General features: G+C 39.8%; 1 protein-coding gene across 4 annotated transcripts in view; it reads right to left on the reverse strand.

Annotated features, from left to right (window-relative positions):
- The window catches only part of LOC149778444 (signal transducer and activator of transcription 1-alpha/beta-like), a 164,515-nt gene that overhangs the window by 124,358 nt on the left and 17,711 nt on the right, over positions 1–22,446 (reverse strand). For all 4 annotated transcript variants that reach the window (XM_089939280.1, XM_089939279.1, XM_089939278.1 and 1 more), the window contains exons 4-6: positions 21,863–21,943; positions 18,566–18,658; positions 7,347–7,440 (exon numbers count right to left, since the gene is read on the reverse strand). In XM_089939280.1, coding sequence (XP_089795406.1) covers positions 7,347–7,440; positions 18,566–18,658; positions 21,863–21,943 — 268 coding nt within the window. The remainder of the gene's footprint in view (positions 1–7,346; positions 7,441–18,565; positions 18,659–21,862; positions 21,944–22,446) is intronic.

Here is a 22,446-nt window from a genome sequence, read left to right on the forward strand (position 1 = left end):
CCAGCTAGACACTTAATGATGCTGGAGCATAACAGCAGTAATGATGATAAAAGTGCTGGAGCTGACAGAATTAAAGAGGAATGGTCAATAATTAGCTGAAAAAGTTCCATCTTTATAGGGTACCATGAAAATCAAGAAGTAGAAGACCAGAGACTGGACATTTAATAGCCTCTCTACTACACCCTTCTGCAGAAAGGAGTGCAGCTCTTCCTTTAACCAAACCAGCTTCGATTGATGAAATGCATGGGTGTCCTTGCCAGAAGAGAGTGTTTCCAAAACCCACCTAATGTCTGTTATGCTCAACCAACCTTTGAAAAATGGGAGAAGGAGAAGGATTGAGTTCCTTGGGCTGCCCCACTCTCCATGCTTTGGAAAGGAAGAAGAGCTTGAAAACTTTCTCCCTGGGCCTTTCTGGTAATCCCATCTAGTGCCTGACAGGCAAGAGGGAGATTTAAATTTGGGTTGCTTCTTGGACTGGGGGTATATGGTTTTAAATAAATTCACTAAATGGCCCTTGGGATCAGTCAGGATGACACCGCTTCTTAGTTGGTTTTCATGGGCCAGATGCAGATGCAAAGGTCTGGTGCTGTATGTTCTTCTAATCATGTGATGCCACAGATGGAATGGCCCACTGTAATCCATCCTAGTGGAGGTGATGCAGCTATGCTGATTTTGCAACCCATATCTTTCTGGTGTAGTCAGACGAAGGCAGATTGTGAGGGCTATCCCAAGTGTTAGACTTGGCAGAAGGACAAGAACATCTCTCAACCTTACTGAAGCATCAGGGGGAAGACCTAACTTCCTCCTTTTTTGACTCCACTTTGTAAGAGGGTGATGTTGGATCATGACCTGCAACATCAATCTTGCACTGAGGACAAGATCCTGATGTCCAGGGCAGCATAAATGGGAAGGATATATTACTTCCTAAAGTGGATGTCACCACATCCCACAGGAATTAAGAGGGATTACAAGTAAGGGGGATGCATAAACCTGGTCATTGGTGCTTGCAGACCAGTGACTGGTTCCTGATGACTGGTGGTTAGTGGACAATGACCACTTACAAGTGCCCAGTTACCTGCCATTGACCAGTGACCAGTTGATGACTGGTCACTGGTCATTGACATGTCAGGTGATTCTGATCACTAGGAGGACACCTCCTCAATTTTTTTTTTTTTTTGTTAGAGATGTGAAAGCTCTCCTGATGGTGAGTGAAATCCATCAAGAAATAGTGGATGCTCAAATATCAGCTGAACCCCCTTAAGGGGACAAAAAAACTTCCCTTCCCCTTCCTTCTCCCTTGATTTGTTGATCAACAGGTAAAGACACTGAACCATGACCTCTGAGGTCACAGAAGAACAGCCTGAATGATCTGTGCAGTGGACATTCTGATCATGTGCAATACTTGTAGAATCAACTGGAAAGGTGGAAATGCAAAAGCAGACAGCCTATTCCAATTTAGATGGAAGGTGTCTGCTGCCCAGGCTGCCTGGTCCGGGACTGGGAAGACAATATTAGAGCTTTGTTTTGAGTTTTGTTGCAAACAAGTCCACTAGAGGTAGCTCCCACAGATTAAACACAGACTGCAACTGCTTGATGAAGAGACCATTTTGTCTGTTCTGGACATACTGTCTGCCGACTGTTTTCTTTCCTGGAATGTGATGAACTCTTAAGTGTGATCCCTTTTTACTGTGCCCAACAAAGAAGGTTCCAGACTTCCATGAAGAGAAGCAGCATGAGTACCTCCTTGTCATCTGAGGTTTGCAATCACTGGTGTGTTGTCCTAGATAATGATGTAATGCCCTCTGATATGTTCTATGCACCCTTTTAGATCAAAGAACACAGCATTCATTTCCAAATTGTTTATGTGACTGTGCCTGTCTTCCTGTGACCAATAGGCATGGAAAAGTACCCCTTCTGCCTCTAAATAAGCACCCCACCCCATCCCTAAATCTGGTGTACAGATATGAGTGGGGTTCTGGGACATGCAAGGGAACTTAAGAGAAACCATCTCCAGGGACAACTCACTTCTCTTGCAGTTCACACCTCTTTAGTACAGGCAGGTGCTCAATTTTGTCCCTCTTTTCAGAGGCCTGGTCAAACATTACAGAAGATCAGTGGATTTATGTCTACGCTTCACAGAACTCCTTCTCTCAAGGAAACGCATCTTTTTTTCACCAATATAACATTTTCAAATTAAAGGAAGAAGTGCACACTCTTCTTCAGAAGGGTACAGTGGTGAAGGTTCAAAACATCCAGTCACCAGCTTTCTACTACTGGCTATCTCTGGTCCCCAAAAAGGATGGAAAACTTAGGCTTATTATTGACCTCCCCCTCGAAAAAAACTTTACGGAAATTTTTAAGATAGAAACTGCAGTTTGGAATGCTATCAAACTGGCCAGCTGGGCAGTTTCCATGAATCTTCTTCCAGATCCCAGATCTTTCCTCTGCACAAAAACATTTTCAGTTCTCTATTGGACAGGAAGTATTTCAGTTCTGAGCCATGCCAACATGCAGGAACTATACGAGAGCCCGGGGAATAATAGCTGCATACTCGAGATACTTGGGGATTCTGTTAATCCAGTATTTTGACAACTGGCTGCTACACAACACAAACAATTCCTATGCAGCCACATGACACACTGTTGGACTGTAACAGAAGTGGGGTGCTTGAACCTATCCCTAGCACCTGACCTAGATTCAGCATGACTAACAGACCTAGTTCCTATTAATACTGGCCGCCATGTATAGCCTATCGTGCTGAAAAATGGCGTTAAACCCCACAACAACAACAACAACAACAAGACCTAGTTCCTAGTATCTGCTGTCTGTATCCAGTGATAAGTGGCAGGTCAATGATCTGTCACTTATAATCAATGGCAATCTAAATTTGAGAGAACTCCCCTCAGAACTTGAAGGGTTCAAACAATGGCTGAACTTCTTGGGTTTGCATGGTTTACCCCTTACCTGACCTCAGATACTAGGAAGATCTTATCCCTATATATTGTACATAACAGATAGAAGGCCTCAAGTTCTGTAAATAATTGAGTTACCTTCTCTAAATAAAGTCTTTACTATTATTATTATTTATTATCTCCCCTGAAGGGAAGACACAAAGATTTACCATATTAGGGCTCAGCGTAACCCCCACCAGTGGTATTACTGTTTTTGCTTCTGGGATGGTGCTACCCCACCCTCCAGTAGTTGGGGTGATGCATTTCGACCCAGTAAGTTGATTGCCCTTAACTAATGACAGAAGTTGCCTTCTTCAAGAAGATGCACTATTTTGTCTCAGGAAGATGCTGCTCCTCCCTCCTTTTATTTGGGGGAGTGCACTCAAACCTTTGAGAAATATCAATGCCAGTAACCGTTTGTTCTATAACATTACTCCACACAAATTAACTAAAGTGATGAAACACCCTGCTTAATAGCAGTACTAAATTATTTGGCCGCAAAAGTTATATTGGACTGACTAACCACTGACATCAATAACTGTCAATTAATAAAGATTTGCAGGATTAGTCTATAAATTTAAATTTGTTTGGTTTTATTTTTTGTAAACTTGAAGTATTCACCATAAATTCTACTTGCTTCCATGATGGAAAACATTAAATCCATGACTACATATTCACACTTATTTAAAATTTGCAACAGTGGGAAAATCTTCAAACACATTTCAAACTATTTTCCTGTTTCTTCTTGACAAAATGCTCATCTTATGACACAAGAGCTTGGTTCATCATATGTAGTCATCGTGGTATATTCCTTGTGTCAGGATCAAAGTAATGCAGTACTTAAGTATATACATATATGTATATATATACACATGTGAATAAATATGCATAAGAATGGTTATACTACCTTCATCTTCATGCTTTTTACTAATTGTTTGTCATTCTCCAGCTTTCTTTTAACTTATTTTGAACTTGAATACTGGCATTCATATTTTGGACTTATCTCTAATATCTTAATATTATTGCTGCATTTTTAATTGTCACCATAGTAACCAAGCTGTTTGGTATAATTTTCATCAAATTCAACATTAGACAAAAATACTTTTTTATACCTGAAATGTTTAAGACCACGTATGCAGATTCAAGAAAAATACAAGCACAGAATATAAACCCAAAACTTTACTGTTAAATCTTAAAACTTCACTGAAAACAAAAAACATGTTGTACTAATATTTGGTATAAGTTGAACAACCCAAACCAAATAATTAGAAACTCTTTCTGTTCTCAACCATAAACTGAAAAAATTAAAATCCTGACTGATTTTGTAAAATATTGGTAAGTTTAATATAAATGAATGCTGAAAAATGTGTAATTACATCATGATTTTTACACATTCTAGGCTGTATTTGATTATCATGGCAACCAACCATTTCATCCAATGAATGCTGAAATAAAGTATACCCAATACCCATTCTGTGTCCACAACTAATTTTCCACTATAAAGAATATTATGACTGCAAAAAAGTAAACTCAAAAGGGATGTCAAATTGCTGAATTAATGGAAAAATCCTGTGCAAATCAGCAGTTCAACTTCCCAACTGATGCGTAGTAAAGGGGTTAACAGCAATACTTTACTTGTCTGTAGATTATAATGAAAATGATTTAGTGTAATCAAACACTATCTAAAAAAATCCAATACAAAATTGTACCTAATTACTGAAGACAACCAGAATTAAATATAAATAGGAGGAAGTGGGTGTTCATTTCATTCTAGTAAAAATAATGACTGTGTGTGGTATCCATGGTAAAGCACGATATACTAAAACAGCAATACTTAACTAAGAAACAGCAAACAAAACGTAATAATGAGTAAAACAGGTTGAGTGCTATCTCAATTCACTGTAAGTGAAAGGAATGGTGTAGGAACAGCCCCTTACACAAACAGAATAATTACTGTGGTGTGCAACCCCCTTCATGCGGGGGGGGGGGGCCAGTAATGTTTAAAGGGCAATGCTGAAAATCATAAGAAAATTAAGTCAATGAACAATATGCCATGGACTGAGTGTAATGCAGAACACATGAACATTAGATTTAGAGTGTAGTGCAAAAACTACAGTTACATATGATTTACAGTGTAGTGCAAAAACTACAGTTACATATGTCAAGTTAGATTCCTTACATAAATGTTGAGCATGAAATGAGAATATCACTGAATCTTTATTATAACACTTCATAAAAATGTCAAGGCACGTGATGCACTATATACTATATCCCATGTTCTACAGTGACCATACTGTATAACAGCATGCACACAAGATGCAAAAAGGTTATGTGGTCATGAGTTAAATGTAAAACTTAACTTAAAAATGTGAAAAGTAGCTTGTAGTGACATTGCTTTGTTGATAGTGTGTGGTACAAACAGAGACACATAGTCAGTTAGTCTGGTGACTCTGGCATAAATATAGCTTGAGTAACAAAATAAAAACATGAAATTGAAACCAAGTCAGTGATACACGAAATATGGGACAGTGAGCTACTTCTGTGATGAGGTTGTAATACCTATCAAGGTGCATCCCCATAACCAAGTTTCAAGATTCCTTGTAGAACAGCATTTATACAGGGTGCAAGAAAAAACATCTAAACAGAAAAGCTTGACTCCATTTGTATGGGAAAATATAAATTAGTTTTTCATATGGAAATACTGCACGACATTGGGAATGCAGTATATCCATCTGACAAAATGACTTCATATTTTCCCATACAAATGCAGTAACCTTTTTACTATATGCTCATTTTCTTATTCTACCTAAGGCTTAATTATATTAACAAAAAAATCTTCATGAAACAAAGTAACTGACTGTATGCCGTATTCCAAACTAAATACACAAGCGCAGATTCATCAGTTCAGAACAACAATATTAATGCACACATAACTCCACCCAGATAAATTTGAACTTAGTCGCGTGCTAGACATAACTTTCGAAAGAAAATGGCATTTTGGTCTACTTGAAATTTGGAGTCATATTGTGAATGAATGTGCATTGCAACAACTTTTCCATTTAATATGGAATGAATAGATTTTGGTATTTTTGTCAATTCTACGAAATTTCGTTGATTATGGACTGGATTTATCTGTGCCAATTCTACATGGAATACATTGGATTTCAGCAGCGTGTTCACCTCAGCAAGTGTGTTTCTGTTTTGTCATTGAATGTTTGAAATCATAATGTGGGGAGAATATAAAGTCTTTCAATTGCAATTATCAAAAAGATGCAATGGAATATAATGTTTATTTAATTCTGAGTGCAGTAAGGAGGATGTAACTGCACTTGGAATATAGTTTTAATTACAGTACAATTTTTGAAATGTGTAATCAAGCTTGAGAACCCATGACATGGCTCATGTAATTTGGATTTGCAGAACTCAGAATGTACATGTTGAGGAAATTCAGGAAGTAAAACTAATTATAGTTTTTGCCATTCTTACTACCAGCTAAAGACAGTTTATGCCTTGTCACTTGCATGTTATTTGTAAGGATGTTGTCTGGCTTCTATTGCTAGCCTAAACCCGAAACACTGTATCAAAAAAGTTAAAGCAGAATGTGGCAAAGCAGCTGGTATGTGGCAGTCCACGAAGCATCTGCTTTATTTTATTCAAAAACAAATTTAATCAACCAAAACATAAAGTGCCTATTATGTGAGTGTACATGATTTGTTTACAAAGTAGGTCCTAATACACTATTGGGCAAACATGAGTTCAATATGAAGTGCACGTTAAAGTAAAAGCGTAAAATACTGAACGATTCTGACAATGTAATGGAGAAAAAAAATGAGCATATAAAAATGTACAAATAATTTATATATACAAAGTTAACTCACTCCTCTGGGGTTAGATACTATGAAACCCAATCCAACCTGTTGCCTAGGACCAAAGAAAAATGAATAGACGAGATGCTGTGAGACTGTTCACTTAGTAGTGGCAAGTTAAAACAGACATGACATGAAAACTAGGTGTCCAAATATGCTGAGGTGCTAGATAAGTTGTCAGTGTTAGTGATAGCTGTTTGTTTTAAGTAATGAATACACGTGCCATTTCAAGATTTTATGGTAAAGAAATTGTATAATTTATGATCAAGAATAATGTGAAATCTATTAAATTGCAACAATCCCTAATCTCAATGCTAACATTAGATGTATCATGAAATTATATAACTGATGTTAATATCAAAACATAACTGATACAGAGAATCAAGCAAGGGGCAAAGAGTTTACAATATCTACCCATGACTTGTATCTGCTAATTCTATGCATGAACAATCTTGGCTGAGACTAACAGAGCAGAAAGAAACCTTAAATGATTTAGGGTAACACACAGCACCCATGACAAGCTACTGACCAGTGCATTTGAATTCCTCCTTCTCCAAATCCTCATTCTCTTGCTTCCAACTGGCAACTTTCTTCTTCATCTCGTTCAAATGTTTCTCGATTTTCTGTGGATGACAAGGAAAGACCTTACTTTCTGCAACAATCCCTCATGAGGCTGATGCTCTTCTGGTCAACATTTTGGTGGGGAGGGAGGCTAGGGGTGGATATCAAATACAAAGGAGCTAGTTTGGTTTTGTGTTCTAATGGCACATCAACACAAAAAAGATTATATCATGCCAAGACAAGCAGATAAATGTGTTGTCCCCAATGAGTCAAAGACACATCATGGTATCCATAGACATAGAAAATAACATTGATAATTATAAAGTATGACAGTGTTGCAATTATAATCATGTCAGAATTCACTGACTGAAATTGTTTTAGAAATAAAGTTCTGGTTATTTTCCTTATGCAGAGTAAATATTTAACAGACTTAAAGGTGAATGAACCAATACTGCTACCTTAATCAAAATGAACACACTGACTATTTTGGTGAGGACCCAGGAATTCATTCCAAACAATTCAATTCAAAAGTATACACAATACAAGGATAAAAGTCATAGAGGTACCTTTTCCCTTGCCATGACCTTGGAACTCAAAGCAGGGGTCACAGCTATGGCAAGTGACACCACCTGGTAATGATATCATTGGCTAAAGTTTCATTCACATATTAGAAGTGGTTCAAAGTACTCTGGATAAGGAAACAAGTCACAGAATCACAGTTCCCCTTGCACTGACCTTGACCTTGTGGTGCATGGGAGCATGGTTAAGGTACTTAACACACCATCTATTTATTATAAATGTTTGAGTGAAATCTGTGAAAACATGACACTTTCCCTCATATGCCTTAAAGATGAACAGCAGTCTACATGCCATGATGGACATCAATCCTTTTACATAGGGCATCTTTAATAAGACCCAAGGGAGAAGGAGTTTCTCTTGACATGGATGGAATAATGATGAGCATGGCTGCTTGAACAGTGTTAGTGTCATCACAATTTTCCTTGGTGTGTCCATCGCCAGATCGAGCAGGTCTTTGACCTAGGACCTGTCCAACTGGAGAACAGCAATCAGAACTAATTTAGAAACCCTATCAGTCATTTTCAAAATTAGTTTCAGTATTAGAACTGATGGTGGGAAAGCAAATGCCCATATGCCCTCCCAACTGATTAAAAGGGTGTCAATGGCCCATGTCTCTAGGTCCAGGAAGATTTGCAGTTTTTTTGGTTTCATTTCATCACAAATAGATCTAATATCTGTTGATCCTACATAATGCAAACTTGATGAAAGATGGATGTATGGACAGAATATTCTGTAAGAAGCAGCTGGCCTCTCCTCATTAATGAATTGTTTATATGGTACTGGACACATCAATGATGGTATTCCCATACCATAATGCAGAGGTCCTAGATTGAAAACCATTCCCTGTCTTAGCAATGAAACAGAAGTGTTTAATTTTAATCAAGATCTTAATCTTGTGGTCTAAATGACCTGAGACCAGGGACCTGTAGATGATGCATGGAAAGGAGGCAGCTGAGGTATATACAATAGGTCTACCAACACAATGACCTGAGATCAGCGACCTGTAGACGATGCATGGAAAGGAGGCAGCTGAGGTATATACAATAGGTCTACCAACTCAATGAAGCAGACCAGGCAACTGAAACTCCCTTAATGAGTTGTATCTCCTGGCAGATGACTTCTAAATGAACAATACACTTGATGCATTTGGGAGGAAGATAAACCAGGCTGACATGTGTTAGAAAGACATATCTAAATGAACAAAAAGTTGAAAATGGACAAGATGCAACTTCTCCACATTGACAATCCACCCTAAACTGCAAATGAAGTAAAGAATGGTAGTAATATCATGAATTAAAAGCAAATTTAATGAATGATTATGCAGTATATAGTCCAGGTATACTGGCATCACTGTGAAGGATGACAACCTGAAATGTGATATGGTGAGCCCAACGTCTTGGTGAAGACCAAAGGGCTGAGACTGAGGCTGAATGGAAGGGCATTAAATTAGTACACTAACCTCCTGTAGCTGAAGCAAAGGTATTTTTATGATAATATGTGAACAGGTATGTTAAAACAGATGTTGGACAGGTCAAAAATTGGCTGCATATTTGTCAAATCACACAGACCTTGCTGTCTTCATCTTGAACTTTGGGATCGCAATAAACTGACTGAGACTGCTCAAGTCTATGACTTGTCTCAATTCCAACTGGCTTTTGTCTCCATTCCCACTGGCTTCTGTAACCCAAAAATGTCTGGAATATAAACCTGGGTAGTCCAGTTTTCACACTACCTCCACCACCCACTTGATGAGCAAATGCCCTACCTTCTTCTATAACAAATCCACCTTTGTGCAATCTCCATAATGAAAGGTGACAATAAAGTGGAAGAGTCTGGATGAATGAGTTCTTGAGCCCATCCAAAACAGCTTGAATTGCCCAATTACTTGTCAGGACGAAGATGATCTAAGTCTAGCAAAACACAAGCAGTCTGGCACCCACAGCAGGGTTGCCAGCGGGTGGGAGGGACTGTAAGTCACTGTCAGTTGACAGAAGGCTTGAAATAGGAGAATCCTTGTTTTCTCTCCACATTCCCAGACAGCCTGTGAAAGTTATGAACATATAGCAACCTATAATTTGCCTAGTCATGAAAAGGTTGCCATTGTTACAAAGAATTACACCATGTGGCATTTCAGCCAATGATCACCCCTTCTCTGGTATGCCTATTCATGAGGTCATGCATAGATAGCAAGCGTTTAAAGTCAATTATGTTTCTCTGAGGATGCTTACCTGATCACATTAAAGTTAGGAAGATGCTCTGCAACTTCTGAAATCCAGCAATCATGGAAAGATGAACAAATTCATGTTTCCCATCTTAATTCTATGTATACAAAGGGATGAAACTCTTCCCAACATTTGACCTTACCTCCCTTACCACCAGTTGTGGCTAGTTTTTTGCTGGTTTTGCTTGACAGATACCTCAGTGAGGTTGCTTGCATTTGAAGAGAAGCATAGGAGGATTTAATAGTAATGTGATCGAGTAGGTATTTCTGGAGGAACATAATTTATTACAAAGTCTGCTTTCTTCTTTGAATACCTTCCCCAATTGCATTAATGTTAGGAGAATAGGTTATAGGAGGCAATGCTGAGCATCCAACCTGTACCATTGTCACCCCCAAGGAAATAAAGATTCATTTCTGTACGAGGGTAAACTGCACTCCTAATAACAAAATAGCACAATTAACCGTCACCTAAGCTGTGACACCACTAATGTGTAAGAGAATAGGAAGCAACCTCTCTTTTCTTTCCAAATAAAACAATGGGTGAATCCAGCCAAAAAGCACTGCTCCATGCTAATGATAAGACTTCTGATTTTCAACAGGTCTGGCAATGATCTAGACTGCAGCCACCAGACCTACCATTCCCAGTTCTTGACTCTTCGAAGCTAAATCACACCAATAGCAACTTAGACGGTTGTCTGTGCAGGTCAGCTAGTAGCATGCATTATGTCTTACAGTGCCATGTTCCATTCAAATGCAAGGTTTCCTGAAATAACTCTGATTTAATGAGCTGTAATTTTCATGAGGCATACTCTATCCCTTAGATCTCCACATATGCTGAGCATATTACCCACTTTAGCCAAGATGTTAGTGCTTGCATGGTTATATCCCCTTTCCCCATCTTGACTGGAAGGAAGAAGAGTTGCCTCCACCATGCTGACCCTGCATGCTCAAGCTAGAGCTATCAAGAAACATGCTTGAGGAAGTGCTGGATTGAACCATGTCAGTACTTATGATAATTCTACTTGGACATTTTGGTCTATTAATAAAAAATTAACTAACTGGTCTGATACAAAAGTTGGCCAATTCTGAGACTGAAGCACTCAAAAGGACAACTCTATTGCCTTTACACAAGTTCCTGAAAACCCATCACTTCCTTTCATACATCTTCAAAGTGATGAACCTTCCAGCTTATGAGATTCTCTCCATAACAGAAGGATGAAATTCTTTTGCAAGGCTCTCCTGACAAGAACCAGGTGTAAAAGAGTTAGGGCATGGATGAAACACCTCCAACTGTGGCTGTTCAAGCAGGCTGTATCTCAGTGGCATTTTCCTGGAAATATATATTGCTAGGGTGAGCACATTGTTCACCCAGAACTTGTACTACCTGAGAGGGGCTATCAGATTCTTTGCATTTGTTACCCCTACTGTTCACATTATTTTCAGTAACAAGTCTATTGGGAGGTAGACTAAGCTGCAAAACCCCTCCCAAGTGAAAGTGCATCTGAGTTCAGTAACGGTGAGACAAAGAAGGCAGTTTGCGATTTCAACTCATTGCAAACAGATCTATCATCATTGGGTAGCTCCAAAGTGCACAAATCCACTGAAAGATCATTCGGTGGATAAACCATTCTGTGTGAGGAGTCTGGCTCAGCTGGGACACTAAGTCTCCCCAGAAAATGTCTGATCTCCACAGTATACATTCATCTGGGCATGCCAACTGAGAAAATTCCAAACCAGCATGCACACGTCTGGTGATTTAATACCTCCTTGTTTGAGGAGATAGGCTACCATCAAACAATTGTCCTATAGAAAGAGGACAACACTTGGTTCTTTCAGAAATAAAATCTGTATACCATGGCCTTCATTTTTTGGATATTTATCTGTAGACGTAACTCTTGTGGCCCCCAGTTGCTACTGACTGTGAAGAAAATGGTTAATACATAAGCTTCCCAACTGTACATGCTGGTGTCTGTACAGATGTTAATTTCTAGTTGGGGCTTTTTTCAAGGAATTCTTTATTTGAGTCACTGTTTGTTGTGCCACTGATGCACGAAAGATACTACTTTGTTCAAGATTATGATTTGTTCATCTGGATGCCCTAGAAAAGAGATACCATTGGGTTAGCAAGTGCAGGAAAAGGTGGCCAAGGAGAAACAAATCCACTGCCAGGTTGATTAGAAAGACCAAATGCAAAATCTCTCTCGTCGATATCATCTCCATATCGAGAATCAACTCTACAAGCTATAGAATGGAATAAGGTCCAAAGTGTCCCAATTGATCAGAAACCCTAACCGAATTCAAATGGGAAAAATCACTTCTGGACCCGACCAAAAACAAACTTACATGTTTTTGGAAGATATCATCGAGATATGCTGCCATGACTTCTAATGGAGATGACCTGATGAGACAGAAAACAGAGTTGATAATCTTGGTGAAAGCCCATATGCTGATACTAAGGCCAAATGGGAGAGTGCAAAATTGGTAAATGGTTCCTTGGAAACCAAACTGAAGGAACTTACATGAGGATGTGTGTATGGGGCAGGAAAGTATGCATCAGTTAGGACAAATCTGGCCACAATATTCACCCATTTTTACCCAAGTCTTATTTGCATTGCAGTCTCCATTTTGAACCTTAGTGTGGCTATCTACCTACTGAGCCAACTGACATCTATGACTAGTCTGAGATTCCTGTTGGCCTTGGGTACCAGAAACAGCCTGGTGTAAACCCTCCCCCCCCACCGATCATTCTGCAAATTACCCACACCACCCACTTATCATGAAGCAACCAGGTTTCCTTCTGTAAAATTCCTGACTTCTGATCAGATGGCAAATCCATCATGGAACTGGAAGTTGAAAGAGGAGAGAGTTAAATGTAATCTGATGCCCCTTTGAAACAACTTGGATTACCCATTTGTTCTAAGGAAATAGATCTACGCAGTTCGAAAATGCAGTGGTCAGGATGGCAAGAATGTTGGCTCTTAGGAGGCTTGGGAAAGGTGTGCGTGCGAGTGTGATTTAGATTTTTAACATAGCTTTAACAATTTTCCAGTCATATCGCTGTGATGTCTGCATTGTGTCAGTTTAAAGTGATGTCTAGTGCTGGGGCATCATGCCGCAGACATGTAGCATGATGTCCCACCCAGTCACATTATCCTGACACCAGCCCGACCAGTCATAACACTCACCTCTTAATGCCAAGCGCCTAGCAAGGCAACTGTTAGTACCATTTTTAGAAGTCTTTGGTATGACTCAGCTGGGATTCGAACCCACAACCTCCCACATCCAGAGTGGATGCTCTACCCACTAGACAACAAGAGCGGTCTCTTGGAAAAGGAGAAACCTTATTTCCTTTCCTCTTTGCCAAACTGCCTCCTGAGTTGAGAATTCTGTTGCCACCTGAAACTGGACTGGATTGGATGAAATTGTTATTGAATGTTATTCATCCTCTCATCCTTGTGCCAGCAATCATCTCTACGCTGTGGCTGAAACTGGTTCTGCCACAATAAAAAAAAAGGCACAGGTGGCAAGGCGATTTGCAGTTCTTGTGATGCTTACATCTGTACCTCCTCAATTTCTCTGCCAAACAGCCAAGGCATGCCTAAAATTGCCAAAAGCACAGCCAACTTACAACATATAGATAAGCACAGGTAGGCATCCCATCACATAATCAAAGTCAGCCAATGCTGTCAGGCCATTAGCCATCATGTAATGTGAGGCTCTATTTATCACCTTAACAATATTGTGAATGACCATTATATCAGATCATGTGGTCACTGCTTAAGCTCTGGTCATAATCTGCTATTTAAAATAACTGGGTTGGATTTTCCACTCTCCAAAATGGAGGCCATGGATTTTGTTCAGTGCTTTCTGGAGTTTTGCACGATAAGAATCACAACTATTAAAGCTTCAATAACATAGGTAAAGGCTCTGATGTTGATGTAAGCATCAACGAGTTTTATAATTTATCAAATTCAGGTGATATAGTGATGTAGACATGAACAACAAACTGGTAAATTTTAAGTATGAGAAATGGTTCATCACATGGCCACACTGGTTTGATGGTGAATGAGTTCTCTCAAGATTTTAAAGTACATAAAAAATTATACAGTGAAAAATAATTACACACCTGTAATGATCAGATTGTACAACATTGATGTAACGGTTAACTGGCACGACAGGTGACAGGTGTTCTGTTTTCAGCACATTGCACTGTGTAACTTTGGTACATGTATATGGACTGCCTACAAAGCCAGATAAAGGGTAAAGGGTTAAGCTGAGAAATGTCAATCTGGGAGTGGTCAGTTGGGCCCTAACTGTGATGCCAGAGCACCATGTACTGGCATCATGGATATGGTCGGTATAGTTGGCCAACCAGGCAGTCTACTGACAGAAAGGTAGGCTGCCATTACTGCTGGAATTGTCAAGTGGCATGTAGTTCTCCCATCTAAAATAACAGCTTCACACCTGCCAAAACTGTACACTCATGCATGCCTAATTTCAATAGCATTAAGTCCAACCAATGGGAAGGGAAAAGAGAATGAGGCTGACACAGCACAGCTCTCCCTCACTTTAATCCAACTCATGTGCAAGTCATTTATGTCATCACCCATGCCCAAGTTCTGCGGCAATGGGCGAGCTGCGATGTGGCAGGTGTAGATACACTGGCAGCCATAATGGCAGACCTGCACACAGGTGGCTCAGGCCATAGGGTCATCTTCCATTGACCTGAAGCAGAAATGGATGACGGCAGCCGTCTGAGCGACTAAGCAGACCTCTTCAGGATAGCACTGCTTACCTCCATAGCCTGAGGAAGGGGCTAGAAAAGGTACCCTAAAAAAAGCCTGTTTCAACTACCCCGACCAGCTTACTGCAACTGGAAGGAATCCCATTTCTGTGGTTGAAACACAAAGAAAACCAAAAAGGCTCCACTCACACTTGGTGCAGAGGCTCACAGACCGGAGATAACTGCCCTGATTGCAAGAGAACTTGCTCACTACAAAATAGAGATAGCAGCTTTGAGTGAATCTCACTTGGCCGACGAGGGCCAGTTGACTGAAGTTGGAGCTGGAAGCACCTTTTTCTGGAGTGGACATGGCACCGATGAACGTCATGAGTCTGGAGCTGGTTTCACTGTCAAGCTGAGTTCGGTATATAAGCTCTCCATCTTACCAAAGGAAATTAATGACTGGCTAATAATACTGAAGCTACCCTTACATGGAAAAAAGCAAGCCACACTCATTAGTGCTTATGCACCAACTGTGACTAACTCAGAGGAAGCCAAAGACAAGTTCAACAGGATCTGGAAGCTCTGACTGCTTCAGTACCAAAGTCAGACAAGCTGATCATTCTTGGTGACTTTAACGCCCAAGTTGGCTTGGACCACATCTCGTGGGAGGGAGTTATTGGTAGACATGGCATTGGCAACTGCAACAGCAATGGACATCTGCTCTTGATGATGTGTGCAACATATGATCTCCTGATCACAAACACCGTGTTCGATCTGCCTAATCATAATAAAACAACATGGTCTAAGCAATGACATCTGATCAACTACATCTTAGTCCATAGGAATAACAGGCAGGGTGTCCGTGTGACCAAGGTCATGTGTGGTGCTTACTGCTGGACAGACCACAGGCTATTGATTTCCAAGATAAATCTTAGAAATCAACCTCCCAGGCATCCAGAGTGAAGTCCCAAAGCAACTCAGCATCTCCAGGCTGAAAGTCTGCAACACTGAGCAAGCTGGAAACCACAGAATCTGATACCAACGACGTAGAGAATTGCTGGACAGCCTTCAAACATCTGGTGTACTCTACTGCATCTGAAACCCTTGGTGTCATTGCATGAAAGCACCAAGACTGTTTTGAGAAGAACTGTGAAGAGATAAGTCTCTGCTAGAGGAGAAGCATCATCTCCATCGTGCGTACAACATCAACCCCAATTCCGCTGTAAAAAAAGATGCCTTCAGCAGAGTCCGCCAAGCTGTGCAGAAGAAATTGCGCAAGATGCAGGACACATGGCTGAGCCAAAAGGCTGATGATATCCAGTCCTTTGCCAATAGACATGACATGAAGAATTTCTATAGTGCTCTTCGTGATGTTTATGGCCCAGTAACATCAGGCACATCCCCACTCTTAAGCTCCGATGGCAGCACTCTCATAACTGAGAAGGAGAAGATACTGGATTGCTGGGTGGAACACCTTGACAGTGTCCTCAACAGACCCTCTTCCATCATCAATGAAGCGATCAAACTTCCACCCCAGGTGGAGATCAACGATAGGTTGGCTGACCTTCCAAAAGTGCTGGAAACTCTTAAGGCCACTAAGCTTCTGTCTAGTTGGAAAGCTCCAGGAGCAGACTCCGTTCCAGCTGAGATCTACAAGTCTGGTGGGAAAGCTCCAGGAGCAGACTCCATTCCAGCTGAGATCTACAAGTCTGGTGGGCCTAAGCTAGTGGAAAGACTAACAGAGATGTTCTGTGTCATGTGGAAGCAGAAATGCATACCCAAGGAATTCAACATGCATCCACCACCCACATTTACAAAAACACAAAGACAATAACAAATCCTGCGACAACCATAAAGGAATCTCTCTACTCTGCATTGCAGGCAAGGTCCTTGCCAGGCTTCTGCTGAACAGACTTACTGAGCACCTTGATCATGGCCTACTGCTAGAAAGTTGGTGTGGCTTCAGAAAGGAGGGAGGTACCATCAACATGATCTTTGCTGCCAGGCAGATGCAAGAAAAGTGTCTTGAACAAAATGTCCAGCTATACACCACCTTCATGGACCTGACTAAGGCACTCAACATTGTCAGCCAGGAAGGCCTTTGGAAGATCATGGCCAAATTTGGATGTCCAAAAGTCTTCACTGAAATTGTGAGACATTTTCATGATGGCATGCTTGCCAGAGTCCAGGACCAGGGTAACTATTCCGAACCCTTTGCAGTTACAAATGGTGTGAAACAAGGATCTGTCTTAGCCCCACTCTCTTCCGCTTCATGTTCTATCCAATGTTGATGGATGCTTTCAAGGACAGTGATGTGGGAGTAGGTCTTCAATACCATCTTGACGGGAAGTTGTTCAACCGGAGGAGGCTTCAAACCAAATCTAAAGTCCAAGCTGAGAACATTCACGACCTCCTGTTTGCAGATGACACTGCCCTCAACTCCAACACGGAGGCAGGCATGCAAAAGAGCATGGACCTTTTTTCCACAGCATGCAGCAACTTCGGACTTGCCATCTCTATCAGCAAGACCGAGGTTCTGCATCAGCCAGCTCCTGGAGAAGATTACCTGGAACCATCCATCACTGTCAATGGCCAAAAGCTCAAAAAATGTAGACAGGTTCACATACCTTGGCAGCACCCTCTCACAAGCAGTCCACATAGATGATGAGGTCAACACCAGGATTGCCAAAGCCAGCATAGCATTTGGCAGACTCCACTCAAATGTCTGGGATAACAGAGGCATCAAGCTTGCCACCAAACTCAAAGTCTATGCAGTGGTTGTTCTCCCCACCCTCCTCTATGCTTGCAAGACCTGGACTGTGTCCAGCTGCCATGTTAAAAAACTTAACCACTTCGATATATAACTCATTGAGAAAACTAATGAGAATCAGATGACAGGACAAGGTACCGAACACAGGTGTCCACTCAGGCCGGCATGACAGTTCAGTAGAATGCCTACCTAAGAAGGTCTTCTATGGAGAGCTACAGCAACACAAGAGATCTCACGGTGGTACAAGGACACCCTCAAGGCCTCGCTGAAGAACTAAGGCACTGACCATGAAAGCTGGGAGAGTGTCACTGCTGATTGATCTGCTTGGCACAGTCAAGTCAATGCTGGTGCGGCAGCCTTTGAGCAGAAAAGACTGGTGAACACAGCTGAGAAACGTGATCTGCACAAATCCAGGATCATCAGTTCTGCAACTCCCAGTCAGCAACATGTACATTCATGTTCCCACTGCAACAGACTCTTTCAGGCCCGGACTGGACTGATCAGCCATCTCAGGACCCACTCCCAGTGAATCGACGACAATGAATGGTCCTCATCAACACCGATGGACAAACACCATCAGCATATCTAAATTTCATGAGCATACCAACCACCTCCACAACCCCAAAAATTACAGTTTGTTTTGGTATGCATCTTCACTTTCATTAAGACCATCATATCTGTTATTGAGAGTGAAAGTCCACCACTTTATTTTCATGTCACTGAACATCAAACTCACAGATTTCTACAAAGTCATTTCTAAAGCAAAGTCATAAAAAGTAAACTGCTCTGCAACAAAAATTATGCAAAAATATTGATCTGATATTAAGATGACTGAAATATTTATAAAAAATTCAAATTTGAAATTGCATCTTGAAGGAAATTTCAAAGTACCTTGACTTTGTCCTGTGCATCAGTTATCATCTGATCCTTAGTTCCTCCACCACTGGATGCCTCATCTATTTGCATACCTTCGCTCTCTCTCTCCTGTCAAAAGGATAAAAACAATAGAGCCGTGTTAGACAAATTATTATGGCTTGGCATTTTGTAGCTGTTAGGGTAAATTTGAACCAAGAAAGGAATCTATCTGAAATTATAGCTCATGCCCCTCCTCTTTCAAATAACCTATTTTTACAAATCTAGCCTCCCTGTATCTGGTTATTACTTCAATTTATGTGGAGGGGAATACAATGGTCCAACTCTTATAATGTGAATGTGTGTGTGATGTGATCTGGAATTTTAACATAGCTTTAACAATTTTTCAGTCACATCACTACTATGTCTGCATTGTGGCAGTTTATAATGATGTCTAGCACTGGGGCATCATGTCACAGACATGTAGCACAATGTCCCACCCAGTCACATTATCCTGACACCAGGCTGACCAGTCCTAACACTAACCTCTTAATGCTGAACGCGATGCCTCAGCTTATAAGGTCACCTCTTCTGCAGCAGGAAAGTAGATTTCTAAATGCATGTTAGACTAAATGAACACTCCTCCTGATGGCCCTTATTATACTATTTTGGAAAAGTTATTACTTCATTCCAACAACAAAAAAATTATTTGAAAAATAACAAACATACCCAGCATTAAACAAAACTTGAAGAATTTTACAATGTTAATTGTCACATCAACTTGTTCTCCAATACTATTTGATGCTGAAGTTATTTCATGTGCATGTCAGTGTTCACACAATAATTCAGTCACAATAATTTGTTAATATTTGCAGCACATATTACATGTATTTCACACTTTTCTCATAATAAATCTGTGGGGTTTTTTTTCTTTCATTGCAAAAGTTTTTAATTATATACATAAACTATATTAAAAAAATGTTCACATAAATTCACTGGTTTCCCCCCACCCCCACCCCGGACACAACCTGACTGATGTGCTAGTCTTACTTTATTTAGTAGCCTTGGTAAAGATTTATTTTTGCTTTCCTTTTTGTAGCCACTGATTTTGTGAACTTAATGTTCAATTTTTTTCTTTTCAATCTCAACAAGGTGGTTTTTTTTCCATTTAAGCTCCTCCTGTACTGTTTACATGCAGTTCATATATTTTAACAGGGTTGCAACTGATCCCTCATGTCAGAAATCTTTCTTAAAATACAGGATCATATTTTTTCTAACACCTTCAGACCCTATTTAACATTTTGTGCTCTGCTTATCCTCCCTGATTTGGAATTAATAATATCATACATGACTGAAGGATGACTCGACTTGTGGGCCATGAAAAAACTCAATAAAAACATGATCATCTTTAACATATAAGGATATCTGGCAACAATATCATCATTTCACCACTAGAGATACAAATGTTGTCCCACCTTAAATTCTGGAATGGAATCAGTTTGGAATCTTCTCACTTTCAAATCATGCTGGTCCATCTTCCCATTTAACATGCTAGGGTAGATGCAAGATTAGTTCAAATCTTTCTCTAAAATATCACAAAATGCTAGTCCTCTGACATTCACTTTTCTTACAAACTGTCCTACAACCAACTCTGCATTAAAGCCATCCCATTTCCAAACCTTTTCAAAACTTTATCCAAACTTTCTGTGTCTGTGTCTATATCAATACTTTTAGATGCCATTATTGGCAAGCATGCTTATTTCTAGAGATTCTGTTTTGCAAAGATTTATTGGACAATTAGAAACTTCTATCCAATCCGAGTGCTCTTTGCCTTAATCATCAGTTAAGTCACATAAGGTACGAATACTATTACAAGGATTGTCTTGGTATGGTTAAATTTTCGCATAATGGGTTTGGACAGATGGACAGACCATTATTTACAAACTAGATCAGAGATAATAAAAGAAATAAACGTACCATATGGAGAAAAACTGAGTTCAGGCCAGAAGAAAGCGAAATTCCACTTTAAAATGGAAAATATAATTGCTTTTAATACCAGCTAGACATCATGAGTCTTTTGGTGAAAGCGGTGCTGACATGAAATAACCAGCTAAGAAAAGTAGTGATAAAACAAGATTTCAAGATGGCCAATGTGGCAGTCATATTAAAGTCAGACTGGCATCATTTTCATTTATAACCAACTAGATAGAAATCATAAGAAGTCTTTCAATGACAACCCTATGTAGATATTATCATTCATTCAGGAGAAATAGTAATAACAAGATTTTGAATATGGCCACTGTGACAGATACAATAAATACCTGAATGGCACAATTAGGACCAATTAGATATCACAAGATCTGAAGTTGTTAAGTAAAATCACCATGTTCATAAGACTATCAATTCAAGAGGTGTAATGATAACACATTTTCAAGATGGCTGCTATAGTGACCATTTTGGACATCAAAGCACACTATTTTCATTGTGGACCAACTATACATCATAAGAAGTTTTCTGGTAAAAGCCACGTGGAAATATTACTCGTTTAGGAGGATTAGCAACAAGATTCTGAAGATGGCCACTTTGGCCATTCATGGCAATCCTCCAAGTAGCTTAGGAGTAGTGACAACAAAATTGTGCAGCTGGACAGAGCTGATGGACAACAGACCATACCATTTTGGTCTATGACCAGCAGAGATAAAAACTTGGCACACCATGTCTTGATGAAAATATGCTCAAAAATTAAGCACTACAGCACTGTCAATCCTGATACAAAGTTTATACTGAAAAAAATGTACTTATATCTCATTATGATCCATTTTTCCCATAGTCGGTATTGAAGAGTGGAGCTGTGTCATGGTGGTACTGTAACATTAAATTTGTTTATTGTCCAGAGCATCAATGTTAGTATTATGGCTGCTGACATTTATTTTCTTTGTTTTAATTATAGATGCAGCTGTATTTGCTTGCAGACAGTCATCTGTCCAATTTCTGTTTGACAGTTTTAGAACTGATTGTAGGGTTTTTACATTTCTAGTAATCACTATCATATTTGATGGAGGAGTGGCATTATTAATACAAACTTGAATGGCTTTAATGCCAGGACATTCTTTGGCAAGTTTGGCTGATATTGGTCCAGTGATATTTTCAAAGAAAATGAATAAATATCAATTGCTGACAGACCACAAATGCTGAACTAATGCAGGTGAACTAATACCTCTGTTTCAATTCCAACAAATGTTATTCTTTGACAATTATATTTTTTGCTGTATCATTAAATTCAGGACACCACAAAATCCATAAACAAAAGGTGAATTCAAAGGAAAGTAAGTTTACCTTCAGATACTTTTCCAACAGCTTGTCTTCATCATCAAAACACTGAATTATGTTACTGACAAGGTCTTCTACAGGACAGTCCTAATGAAGAAAAAATAATTAAATTAAAAAATGGTCAAGTAGAAACAAAGTAAACGACAAAGTCAATATTATATCATTATACATTTTGGCAGAGGTGAATATTATTAAGTTTCAGGGGTCCTGGTTGTCTGAGTGGTCTAAAGCATGGTCCTTTATCAATCACTACCATCTTACGCTATCCATAGCCAATGTGGATTAACTGAGAAAGCTGCCAGTAGCTTCTCGTGGGTGGTGGTTCTTTCTGGGGGTTTTCCTTGGTTCTTCCTCCACCTTTAATACTGGCCGCCATGTATAGCCTATCATGTGCTGAAAAATGGCATTAAACCCCACAACAACAAACACCTTACCTCTATCCATAGCCAATGCGGATTCATTGAGAAAGCTGCCAGTAGCTTCCAAAGGGTCGATGGTTATTACTGAGGGTTTTCCCGGTTTCTTCATACACCAGTTCTACTGGCTGTCATGTATAACCTATCTTACGCTGAGAAATGGCATTAAACCAA

The sequence above is a fragment of the Sinohyriopsis cumingii genome, chromosome 17, assembly GCF_028554795.1.
Source record: "Sinohyriopsis cumingii isolate HCF-2022 chromosome 17, ASM2855479v2, whole genome shotgun sequence".
Taxonomy (NCBI): domain Eukaryota; kingdom Metazoa; phylum Mollusca; class Bivalvia; order Unionida; family Unionidae; genus Sinohyriopsis; species Sinohyriopsis cumingii.